At 42.3% G+C, this 13,422-nt stretch overlaps 1 protein-coding gene across 5 annotated transcripts in view; it reads right to left on the reverse strand.

Moving 5' to 3' along the window:
- DENND1A (DENN domain containing 1A) overlaps positions 1-13,422 on the reverse strand; it is a 539,914-nt gene that overhangs the window by 273,496 nt on the left and 252,996 nt on the right. For all 5 annotated transcript variants that reach the window (XM_040225092.1, XM_040225090.1, XM_040225093.1 and 2 more), the window contains exon 6: positions 6,696-6,765. In XM_040225092.1, coding sequence (XP_040081026.1) covers positions 6,696-6,765 — 70 coding nt within the window. The remainder of the gene's footprint in view (positions 1-6,695; positions 6,766-13,422) is intronic.

Consider the following 13,422-nt stretch of genomic DNA (forward strand, 5'->3'; position numbering starts at 1 on the left):
TTATGTACTGAGGTGTTCCTATGTTGGATGCCAGAGAAGGCAATGGCACCCCACTCCAGTACTCTTGCCTGGAAAATCCCATGGACAGAGGAGCCTGGTAGGCTGCAGTCCATGCGGTCGCTAAGAGTCGGACACGACAGAGCGACTTCACTTTCACTTTTCACTTTCATGCATTGGAGAAGGAAATGGCAACCCACTCCAGTGTTCTTGCCTGGAGAATCCCAGGGACAGGGTAAGCCTGGTGGGCTGCAGTTTATGGGGTCGCACAGAGTCAGACACGACTGAAGCGACTTAGCAGCAGCAGCAGCAGCAGTATGTTGGGTGCACAAATATTTAAAATGGTTATATCTTCTTTTTGGATTGATTCCTTGATCATTATGTAGTGTCCTTCCTTGTCTCTTGTAAGAGTCTTTATTTTAAACTCTATTTTGTCTGATATGGCTCAGACGTTAAAGCATCTGCCTGCAATACAGGAGACCTGGGTTCGATCCCTGGGTTGGGAAGATCCCCTGGAGAAGGAAATGACAACCCACTCCAGTATTCTTGCCTGGAGAATCCCATGGATGGAGGAGCCAGGTGGGCTATAGTCCACAGGGTCCCAAAGAGTCGGACATGACTGAGCGACTTCACTTTCACTTTGACTTCACTTTGTCTGATATGGGTATTGCTACTCCAGCTTTGACTTCCATTTGCATATGGTATCTCTTTCCATCCCCCCTTTCACTCTACATGTGTCCCTAGTTCTGAAGTAGGTCTCTTGTAGACTGCATATATATAGTTCATGTCCTTTTATCCATTCAGCCAGACTATGTCTTTTGGCTGGAGCATTTAAAACATTTACATTTAAGGTAATTATCTATACATATGTTCCTACTGCCATTTTCTTAATTGTTTGGGGTTGTGTTTTGTCAGTTTTGTTTTGCTCTCTTATATTTCCCTCTTAAAGAAGTTCCTTTAGCATGTATTGTAAAGCTGGTTTGGTATGCTGAATTCTCTTAGCTTTTGCTTTTCTATACAGTTTTTCATTTCTCCATCAAATCTGAATGAGACCCTTACTGGGTAGAGTAATCTGGCTGTGTGTTTAGTCACTCAGTCATGTCTGACTTTCTGCAACTCCATGGACTTCAGTCTGCCAGGCTCCTTTGTCCATGGAGATCCTCCAAGCAAGGATGCTGGAGTGGGTTGCTATGCTCTCCTCCAGAGGGTCTTCTCAACTCAGGGATCGAATCCAGGCTGCAATGCAGGTGGATTCTTTACTGACTGAGCCACCAGAGAAGCCTAAGAATGCTCGAGTGGGCAGCCTATCCCTTCTCCAGAGAATCTTTCAACCCAGGAATCAAATCAGGGTCTCCTGAATTGCAGGTATATTCTTTACCAGCTGAGCTACCAGGGAAATCTTGGTGGTAGGTTTCCTTTCATCATTTTAAATATGGCCTTCCACTCCCTTCTGGCCTGCATAGTTTCTGCTAAAAAATCTTATGGGGAATTGCCTTGTATTTTATTTTCTGCTTTTAATATATTTTCATTGTATTTAATTTTTGCTAGCATGTTTCTCCATGGATTTATCCTGTATAAGACTCTCTGCACTTCCTGGACTTGAGAGACTATTTCCTTTCCCATGTTAGGGAATTTTTTTACTCTAATTTTCAAATATTTTCTCAAACCCTTTCTCTTCTTCTAGAATCCCTATAAATCAAATGTGGTTGCAGTTAATGTTGTCACAGAGGACTCTGAGACTGTCCTCATTTCTTTTCATTCTTTTTTCTTCATTCTGCTCTGCAGCAGTATTTCCACCATTCCATCTTCCAGCTCATTTATCCATTCTTCTGCTCAGTTAATCTGCTATTGATTTCTTCCAGTGTATTTTTCGTTTCAGTTATTGCGTTGTTCATCTGTGATTATTCTTTATCCGTGTTCTTCTAGGTTCTTGTTATCTTCTTGATCTATGCCTCTATTCTATTTCTGAGATCTTGGATCATCTTTATTATACTACTCTGAATTCTTTTTCAGGTAGATTGTCTATTTCCTCCCTTCATTTACTTGGTCCTCTTGGTTTTTACCTAGCTCCTTCATCTGCAATATTTTTTCCGTCTTCTCAATTTGTCTAACTTACTGTGCCTGCAATCTCCTTTCTGATGGCTGTAGGGTCACAGTTTCTCTTGCTTCTGGTTTCTGTCCTCCAGTGGGTCAGGCTGGTCCAGGAGCTTGTGTAAGCTTCCTGGTGGGAGGGACCAGTGCCTGTGCTCCAGTGGGCAGCGCTGAGTCCTGTCACTCTGATGGGAAGGGTTACATTAGCGGGGGGTGTTTTGGGGTGTCTGTGAACTTACTATGACTTTAAGCAGCCTGTTTGTTAATGGATGGGATTGTGTTCCTATCTCACTGGTTGTCTGGCCTGAGGCTTCCAGCACTGGAGTCTGCAAAAAGTTGAGTGGAGCTAAGTCTTGGTATCTAAGCCAACAGTAGTCCCTTCCCTAGGTCTGCTCTCCAAATCCCATTTTTCAGCACGCAGCCTCCCTCCACACCGGCAGACACACAACTCAGGCTGGGGTGTGCAGCTTGCACAGATCTTATTCTGGCCTACCTCTCACAGACTCGTTGCTGGTTCCCCTCCGATCGTCTGAAGTTCCTTCTGTGTCCCAGCTGACTTCCCCAGAGTGAAGGGGTTTCTCTGAGTGAAGGAATGCCTCCTCATCCTTCAGCTCCCTGCCAGGGGTGCTGTTCCCTTCCTATTTCCTCTTTTCTTTCTTTCATCCTATTTGGTTGTGTGGGGATTTTTCTTGTGCTTTTAGGTGCCCAGAGAGTTCTGTTAGTGTTCAGTAGGTGCTCTGTGAGAACAGAGAACAGTTCCATTTGCAGATATATTCTTGATGTACTTGTGAGGATAGGTGAATTCCACATCCTCCTAGCCATCTTGACCCCTCCACCCCAAAATGTTTTGAGCACCTCCTCACTTTTGGCACAAAAAGATATTCCAGACTCATCTCTTCACAAGTATAAGAAGAATTAGACATTTCTTCATGGAGTCCCTGCTCCTTTCAGTAGAAAATGGATTGCAGTTCAGTTGCTCAGTTGTGTCTGACTCTTTGCGACCCCATGGACTGTTTTCCAGCATCAGGGTCTTTCCCGATGAGTCAGTTTTTCACATCAGGTGGCCAAACTATTGGAGCTTCAGCACCAGTCCTTTCAATGAATATTCAGGACCTTTAGGATGGACTGGTTGGATCTCCTTGCAGTCCAAGGGACTCTCAAGAGTCTTCTCCAACACCACAGTTCAAAAGCATCAATTCTTCGATGCTCAGTTTTCTTTATGGTGCAGCTCTCACATCCATACATGACTATTGGAGAAACCATAGCTTTGACCAGAAAATGGATTTAGGAACCAAGATTTGGGTACTTGGGTGTGCTAACTTCTACTGTGTACTGTAGACCCCAGACCCTTTCAGTGGATACGGCCAGGGGACATCTCTCTCACACACACAACCCACAGTACACAGTTACATCTCCATTTTCTATATCTGTCACATATACTGAAAGCCATGGGGTTCACATCAATGACTCTCATTTCAATCCAACACAGGAATAATTCTAGTTTCTTCTCTTTATATTTTTAACTATAATCTAGCCAAAGTGAAAAATGTTGCCTTTATTTCCTTAATATATCAACTTGCTTGTAGTAAGCAATCTTTTATCACCGTCCCTACCTCCCTCTCCATCTAGATGTCCTTCTTACTCTGCTCAAATACTGACATCCAGTGCTAGGTCACCAATATCTGGCCCCCTCCCCTCGATCTCCCACCAACAAAAATGCCCTCCTTACTCCAGGGTTCATCACCCTAGTGCTCAGCCATTGCTGCTGTCCTCTTTCCACGTGCCTCCTCTAGATCCCACTGAAGTTCTGACATCTGGTGCCTAAATAAAGCCAAGACACTGTCACCACTGCTGCTGCTGCTGCTGCTAAGTCGCTTCAGTCGTGTCTGACTCTGTGCGACCCCATAGACGGCAGCCTACCAGGCTCCCCCATCCCTGGGATTCTCCAGGCGAGAGCACTGGAGTGGGTTGCCATTTCCTTCTCCAATGCATGAAAGTGAAAAGTGAAAGTGAAGCAGTTCAGTCGTGTCTGGCTCTTTGCGACCCCATGGACTGCAGCCCCCCAGGCTCCACCGTCCCTCGGAGTCTCCAGGCGAGAGTGCTAGAGTGGGCGCCATCGCCTGCTAAACTGTCACCACTGTCCCACATAAATAACTGCGTCACTGCTTGGCCTCCAACACCCTCAAACAGACTGCTCACTCTCGCTCTGGATCAGACGCCCTGTCATCATTGCCTTATTCAGGGCCTGATAATCACTGCGCATCAGTGACTCAAACAGACACCCTCACGATGTAGCTTAGACTGTCCTCCACATGATGTAGCTTAGACTCTGTCCTCCATGCTGAGTCATCATGGCCACTCCCCAGGCCCTTAACTGAAGCCTACCTACCCTGTACAACTTTCTCAATGACTTCTGGACTTGGGGAAGAGTTTTTTTTTTTTTTTTTTAATTAAAGCTCTTTCTACCTGTTCTAATCTGATAACCCACAGCTTGCAAATAATCAAGCCAGTTGCAAGCAGACTACCTATCTTCTGTGTCATAATTTCTTTGACCAGAAGAAATTCAATAAACAGAGTCTTTCATATAAGGGAAACAGACTCCACTAGAACAGATCACTGATCTCAGTTTCCAACATTCCAAGAGGCAGGGTCCTTAACTGGGGCAGAGGCCCAGAGGATTGGTACACCAGTTATAGAGAGTAATAATCCTATCTCCCCTATGCATAGTTTGTTACCCACCTAATACTTCCTATACCCTAAGACAAATTTTTAAAAGTCTGGTTAAGTCGTTTTTTTTTTTTTTTTAATGAGTGGAGCTTATATATGGTGGGGGAAAAATGTGAGTTAAGTTCTAATTGTAAGATTGTTAAGAGCCTACATATTATACAAATCTATTTACTAAAGACATCTTAGACATCTTTCAGTTTTAAATGAAAAACCAAATGTTTGACAAAAGTGAACCATGAATCGGAAATCAATGAACAGATCCAAGGTGGCCTCAACTTATTCATCAAAGAGTAAACCACTTCTTTTATGACAGAATTCCCTGATACCTAAAGCATCCTTTCAGAATGAGTGTAGTGATCCAGGGAGCCATTTCTATTAGTTATTTCTTCCATTTACTGTGGCCTCTGGAATACACTTGCCAATGAGTAAATCTAACTTAAAGATTTATCCATTATTCACACAATTTCTACCTTTTTTACAAAAATAGTATTTCCCAAAATGTGTTCCAGGAAACACTGATATCTCAGAATGCTGTTAATATTTGTCATGAAATTAAAAGGTATGGGGCCGTTGTGAATTTCTAGGTAACACAGATTTCTCCACTGTAGGACTTTTCAGTCTATGTTACAAGAATTTTAAGGAGACAAAACCCTGACTCCAGTATTACTCACCTATGGTACTCTTTTTGAATGGAGCATTTTTTAGAACTAATGTTCTGTAAACAATATGATGGGGGAAACTCTCTAACATTTAATAATAATGCATCTCTTTAATTAAAAATCTTAGACCATTTACAAAAAAGGAAACTATAATAAGTTATATAGACAAATATTCAACTAACTAATAATCAAAGAAATGAAATTAAAACAGTGAGAACTGTTCACGTGTCAAGGACACAATGAAGTCATCAAAAGCTAGTGATGTGACTGTGGTAACCCAGGTATTCCTGTACTTTGCCACTGAAGGGTATCTTTTACCCTTTACTGGCAAAATACAGGAGTACAATTCTTCTGGAAAGAAGCTTGGCAAATGTTTTAAAACATTTATGTCTACTAACCTTCAAATGGCCCATCTGAGATTCTCTTTTTAAGGAAACACTCCAAAATAAAGAAAATGTTTTATGTTCAAAGATGTTAATGGCTATACAATAGTGAAAAAAAATCCCAAATAATGAAAATTCCTAATACAGAGAAATGTCTCAGTAAACCAAGGTATATGATACATGATATGCAGCCATGGTAAAGATTTACCATGGTTTTATTATCATGGAATAAACACTTCCATTACTATGGTACGTAAAACTGTGGGTTTCAAAAGTCTAAATACAGTTCCAGTTGCCTCTTGACACCCACCGAAGATACTTCAGTGTGTGACTTCTTCCAAAAGTACAGTGAGATACCCTTAGAAAAATTACTGTAAAAGCACAAGAAAGCCCTACTGAAATGGGACTGGGACACTGGGTTAGGTCACTTGCCAGTTAAGTGTTTTATTGATAAACCCTAACAATTCAAATTTGTGTCTCAGCAAAATTATTATTTAATACATATCATGAACTTTCAGAGCTGTTTGGGAATATGAGATGGTGAATATTAACTCTGAATGCTAAGGGCCTATTTATTATGTATTTAATTCAAAAAGTAATGGAAGAAAACATCCCAAAATGCTAGCAATATTTATTTGAGGTTGGGGGGAAGGTAGGGAGACATATTAGGAGCGACTTTCTTTTCCTTCTTACTGCTTTCTGAATTTCACAAACTTTCTATAATGGGAATGTGTTACTTTTTCAGTAAACGTTTTAGTGAAATACACAGCACTATTATTTTTATAATCATAAAAGTTAAAGTTTACTTATTAAACAGAGGAAAATAGAAGGTAAATACCTGTCCTTTTGTCGTGTAATCTGCCAAGATGTTAAGTAGCTTATAAAATACTTCGAACCAGGGGAGATAGCTAAGGGAAGAAGAGGAAACACACAAACTATTAGTATACAGGTCAAAAACTTTAATCAGGAACTAATTCAAGACAGTACATTTCAGTTTCTCTTTACATCCTGAAGAGCCTTCCTGTTGTAGGCTGTGCTAGAAATGCAGACTGGTAAAATGCTAATTATTTCTGAGATTTAAAAAAATTGCCTGTGTAAGGCAGAGGATTCAATGTCCATTATAAATTATTCCCATGCCTCAGAGCTAGAACAGGTTCATAAAGAAGAAATTCAAAGCAGACTCTGCAATCAGGAACCATCTCTGAAGAGCCCCCCAGGCTCCTCCTACCACACCCACCCCTTCCAGGAAAGCTTCTATTCAAGTTTCTCATGATTGAACACACACAGCCACACATACACTCACATAGACACACATACACAGCACTTTCACTGTTGCTGTGTGCAAGTGTCCCAAAGGCCCCAAGAGCTTGAAACCATTCATCAAACTTTCTATTATAATACAGCCTTCTCTGTGCTTACTGCACTGCAGCAAGAGCTCTGACTCTCTGCCCCTACTGCCCTCCAGCAGGTCCTGACCATCATGTCCCTTAATTCTGATGAGAGCCTGGTCCTGACCTCAGTCCATCGTCTGTGTGGCTCACAGAGTGGTCTAAAATGTGAGTATAAGTGGCCCATTGGATTAAATTCCTGCAGCGGTGCCCCATTACTGCAGGACTTCTTAGGACAGCATTCAAGGCTCTTCTGTTAGGTCCTTGACCATCCTTCCAGTTGCCCTCACTTTGCACCCCCAGATACACATTCCTCTCACTGCAGTCATACTCTGAGGAATGTCCAGGCGATCTCAAGACTGCCCGAGTCTGCACTGCATACACTTAGCACTATTCTTCCTCTGACCTTCATGATCTCTTCTAGCTGACTTCTGCTCATTCTCCTAATAGTTCCCCACCGCTGCCCTGTCCCCGACTCTCAAGCCCTAATTCCCCTTTTTCTGTACTGCCCCGTCACATGCAAACTATCATTATAACAATCCACACACCATGTGGCACTCAATGGCGCATATGTCTTCCCAACAGATTAAACATGACAATAAGGAAGGAATCACATCCTTCTTTACTTTGTCTTCCTAGGGCCAAGCATGGAGCCTGGCAGACCCTCAGTGCTCAGGGTTGATGGAACAAACTAAAACAGGAGAGGCGTATTAATGCTACAGAATTATTGCTGAAACATATTCCTATTCCCAAGAAGTTTTTTCACTTAAAACATCAATGGCTTTTGTTCTTCATAGAAAACTTTTCCAAAACGACATCAAACAGTCATGTGGGAAGAGTATCCTATCAACTGCTTGCCGTCATGCTCACATCTGCCCTGCTGCGCTCATAGTGTCCATTACCAACAGAGTGGAGAACTGACTCCATCCAACCAGGCAGAAGGAAATCAGCGCCCTGGATAGATTACCAGCTGTACTGCTGAGGGTAATAAATGAAGTGAGAGTGAATAGAGAGGATAGATAAAGCGCACAGCTCTCTGTCATTAATGTCTGTCTGAAGCCAGCACATGCTACTGTAAAATTTAAGTAGCTTATCAAAATATACTGATAAGCAACTTAACTTTTCACTTCTCTGACAGTATTATCACTTATGTTAATATGCTTCAATCAGCTCTGGCAACTGCATATTGATTATTATAGAGCAAATGACTGCTGCCACTTTACACAGCATTTACTTTGGCAGAGTAATGTAAACATTCAAGAGGGATTAGGGAGGAGATAAGTTTCCCTCTTCCTATTCTGTTAAATAAACCTCTGCTGAGTTAAAAGCCATTATAGAATGAACAATAAATCCCCTCAGAAAAAAACTCCTGCCCAGATTAGAGGATTCTCAGTAAACAAACTCAACCAACGATTACAAATATCTTTTTTTTTTTTTCCCTGAAAGAAAAAAATACCACTAGTTAAATCCAGCAGGAAGGGGTCGAGGGGGGAAGCAAGAAGAGAAAATATTTTCTTATAAGGAAACCATGGTTTCAAGTAAATGAGAGCAAAGTTGCAGTCATTTTAGGAAGACTTGAAGGGACATGGGACAGGCTGCTTCTCTGATCATTTAGGACTGTGGTGCACAGGAAGCAGTTCTGGCCACTAGGTTCAACTGACCAACACAGTTTGTGAGAATGCAACAGGGTGACATGCTACAGTCGCCTGGCCCACAGCCGACTGTGCCCAGGATCTCACACTCAACCTCGACCCCACCAAATCGATTCTTTTTGGCTACACTAAACAGAACCCTCAGCCATGGGAGGTTTTGCAGTTGCCCTGGAAACCAGCCATCTCTCTCTCTTCAGCCTGACCGGACACAACTGTTCCCCACATGTTGTCCCCTGTGCACTGACAGATGAGTATCTAGTGATGGCAGTGTTAAGGTCTTGAAACCAAAACCCAGCTGTCTTCTTCTTCAAAGGATCCCTCTTTTCCCCTGTTGGGAGGCCAGGGTTCACAGCTGAACTTTATCCAGTGGTGTTTCCTGTGCTGCTTCATTAGTGCCGACACAACAGCTTCGAGCTGCCGGCAAGGGTGCAGGTGAGGATTTGGAGACCCTCGGCTCCATTTTGTGCTTGTCTGTCAGCACGAAGTAAACACTACTTCCCAATCCAAAGGCAGGAAACAAACGCTCCATTGTGCTGCTCGCTCCTCCCTGGATAGCTAACGGACTTCCAAACATCTCAGGGCTTGCTCAACTTGCTCCCTTCATGCAACTGCTCAAGTTTGCAATGCAGAGCATCACCATGTGTTGGGCTCAGTTCAAGGCTGGGGCCAAAAATCCCAAAGAGTCCCTGCATTGAAGAAGGCCATGGTCTTTTGGGAAAAAGAGATAATATAACAAGGAGTAATAGTTTAGGTCGGGGTGCTGGATCTCTTTCCCAAGTGCTTTATTTAGCCTAGGCTTTTGGATCCAATTATTAAATTACAAGGGAACATGAAAACAAACAAACAAAGAAAAAACAGTCTCAGTCATGTCTGACTCTTTGTGACTCCATAGTAGACCAAGTAGAGTATACAGAATAATGACATGAGTTGAGAAAGTAAAAAATTTAAACCATGGTTATAGGGGAGGGCACACAATGGAGAGAATAGCTAGTTGCATCTGTTGGTAGGAGTCAATATGCATCACACACAAAGGTTGGGCTTCAGCTAAGTCTTGAAAGAGGCTGCTCTTAGTGTATGGGAAGAAGGTTGGAAGGGGTGGAGATAAAGAGCACAGGAAAAACACACGAGCAGTGGCTTGCCAGCACAAACCTTGGCATGACTTGAGAACTGTGTGCAGCTGGAATAGCCAGAGAGTAGGGTGTGCAGGCTGAAAGATGAGGCAGTGTGCAGAAGGGTCAGGCTCCAGAGGGGCTCTCATGCCAAACCCATGGGCCTCCCTTTTATTCTGTAATCGGTGGGGAACCATAGGGCCAGTTAAAGAGAAGAAACATGTTGAAGATGAGTATTCAGAGCCAGGCAGAAAGTGCTTACTTCCCACTCAGCACAGCCCAGTAGATCATCTCAGCCCTACCAGAGGCAGTGTCCACTTTGCTACCCTAAAGACAGAAAACTTTAGATGATACAATCTGGTAATACACATAATTTGAAAAAGATCAACATAAATGCTCTGGCTCTAAAATGAAAACTACTTTATAATAGACTTCCCTGGTGGCTCAGACGGTAAAGCGTCTGTTGACAATGCGGGAGACCTGGGTTCAAGCCCTGGGTTGGGAAGATCCCCTGGAGAAGGAAATGGCAATGCACTCCAGTACTGTTGCCTGGAAAATCCCATGGACAGAGGAGCCTGGTACGCTACAGTTTATGGGGTCGCAAAGAGTTGGACACGACTGAGCGACTTTACTTCTGCACTTTATAATAAACGGTTTAATATTTAAACATTCAGGCACCATTATATTAGGAGATAAAATGAAATAGCACCTCCTTGAGGGGCTTGTGGCAGATGTGCATCTACTTGCGTTTAGAATGATGAGTTTAAGGCTAAGAAGACTGACATGCAATATGGTTTTCAGTTTTTCTTGGTGATTTCCACTTGCCTGAGAAGCTCTTAAAACTCCATCATGGGTACTCTAAGGGAGGTATCCCTTCTTTTCTTACTTCCCATCAGCAGATTTTTGTCACCCAGGATTTACTGGATGACAAAATATCCCTTGGCTAAGGCTATTTGGCATTCAGTTGTTAAAGCTTTCATATTAACCACTCCCACCCTCAAAATTTAAAGAAGCAGAGCAGCACAGCACATGGGAAAACACAGACTTGAGTCAACTCTGTATGAATCTTGGTAGTAACTGTGACACATCAGGGAAGTGATCTCTCAAAGACTCAGTTTCCTCTTCTATAAAAAGATATATATCATCTAATGAATGTAACTGATGTATACAAGAGACATCCAACCTAGGGCCTGGAATATTCTTCCTGTCCCTCTCTGCCTAACATTCTTAGTCTCTGCTTCAGAGGCTCCTCCAGGACTCTGTATACCTCATGCCCTGCAGTCACTAGAGTGGACAGCAAAGTACAAGCTGTTATTAAGAGGAAAATACTCACAAATGATATGACCACTTAAACCAGTAAGTCCCCACTCAGCCCTTCAAGTTTGACTAGCATCTCTATCTACTTCACTGCTAGTGTCTTGGACGGTCCAACATCTACAAGAAAATGCAAATAAAACTACAGCCTCTGCAAACAATGCAGAATTTCATGAAGTCCTTGTTAAGATGCTGGACACCTGCTCAGAGTCAAGGCAAAGTGACTAACAAATGAAGACCTGGCAGCATTAGACCAGGAAACAAGGGATGAGAAAAAAAATCAAGAAAAACAAGGATGGTGGCACCAAAGTCACATCAAAAGAAAATGAATTCAGTATCAAAGGGTTAAGAGAAACTTTGGAAAAACTGATGACATCTTCAAATACTTTTGGGAAAATGACTCCTTTTATGATTATGCTATGAAAATCAAATATGATGTATTATTAAGTCTGAAAAAATCAAAAAAACCTCCCCCAAAACCCCACTTGACTCATTATTCTAAGATTTAATGTGTTGTTAGAATAAAAGCTAGATTTTGTCCAAATGAATTTATTTTCAAAGTTTCTTTTTTTTCTAGATAAAATTTTAAAATAAATCTCCCTTCATTTTTACTATAAAATTTTGAAGTGAAGTGAAGTCGCTCAGAACGCGTCTGACTCTTTGCGACCCCATGGACTGTAGCTTACCAGGCTCCTCTGTCCATGGAATTATCCAGGCAAGAATACTGGAGAGGGTTGCCATTTCCTTCTCCAGAGGATCTTCCCAACCCAGGGATTGAACCCAGGTCTCCTGCATTGTAGACAGACGCTTTACCATCTGAGCCACCAGGGAAGTCCCATAAAGTTTTGGTTCCACTTAAATAGGTGCATTTTAGTCCCAGCTCCTGGGCTTATCCTACATGAAGATTCACCTTAGTTCTTGATTAGTGTCAACTCCATGAGAACAAAGATCAAGACTGTTTAGTGTTTAGTCTCTAATATGTGCCTGGCATGTGTTAAACATCCACTAGGTCAGAACTTCCCTTGACAGATGTAACTCATCCCTACAGTTTCTACTAAGGCCATTACCACCAGAGCCAGAGAGTAACAGTAAACCAACTCTTATTGGAAGTGGGGCTTCAGACTTAGGAGGCAGTGTTTTGTTTAGAAAAATGCTCCAGAAACAAAAACAATTGCTATCAGTGGACTGCTGGAGTCTGTGACAAATAATTAAAATAGAGTGAGCACACATTCCAAGCAGATCAAGAAGTACTCACAAACTTAAGATTTCGTATTCTTTGTTCTTCAACATAAGTAAATCCCATTATCCACTTTTTTTTTCCCCCACTTCAAGTACTACGGGAAAATGTCACAAACTAAACTGATTATTGCAGTTTGATAACCTAATTTTTCAAGCACACGTGAACCTCTAAAACTGCCAGGTATCCACTGATCTGTTAGTGTATCAGGCCCCAAGTTTCTCCGAGTTTGCTCTAAACTTGCTTTCTCCCATCTCTAATCCATTTCTCCTGCTCTTCAAAAGATACCCTTCTCTCGAACTTTACTGAAAAGAAACTCTAACATGAGCTTTCCTCCCTCCCATTCCTACACCTCTCATGCTCTCCCCTTACCCTCCCAACTGGAGGCAGAAAGTGGGAAGACTCTAGACTTCAACCACACTGCCTTCAGTAAGACCTATCTTCTCCCTCGTTACATTCAGTCAACAAGGATTCCCATCTTTAAGCCCAACAAAAACCACCCATGTGTGCAGTTTTCACACATACAGTTCTCAAACTACAGCTTTAGCACCAAGGTGCACACATGTTCCTTCCTATGAGAAAAATATCCACATCTTCCTGAGCTAACTGCACAAGCTTCACTGAACATTTTCTGGAATTTAAAATGGAGGTGACATTTACAGTTCAAACATCACACATTTCCAGATCGTTCACTTTTCAAATGTTGTGGTCAATCATCCATGAAACCACATATCCCTCTGTATTTATTAAGAGCCATCTGATGTATGGCTGGCACTCTGCAAGGTGCATGAGTAATGAGATCCAGGACCCAGCATTCGGGGAGCTCACTATCTCATGAAAGAAGCAGACACACTGGTGTTCTAGA

Source organism: Oryx dammah, unplaced genomic scaffold, assembly GCF_014754425.2.
Source record: "Oryx dammah isolate SB20612 unplaced genomic scaffold, SCBI_Odam_1.1 HiC_scaffold_25, whole genome shotgun sequence".
In the NCBI taxonomy this organism is placed as follows: domain Eukaryota; kingdom Metazoa; phylum Chordata; class Mammalia; order Artiodactyla; family Bovidae; genus Oryx; species Oryx dammah.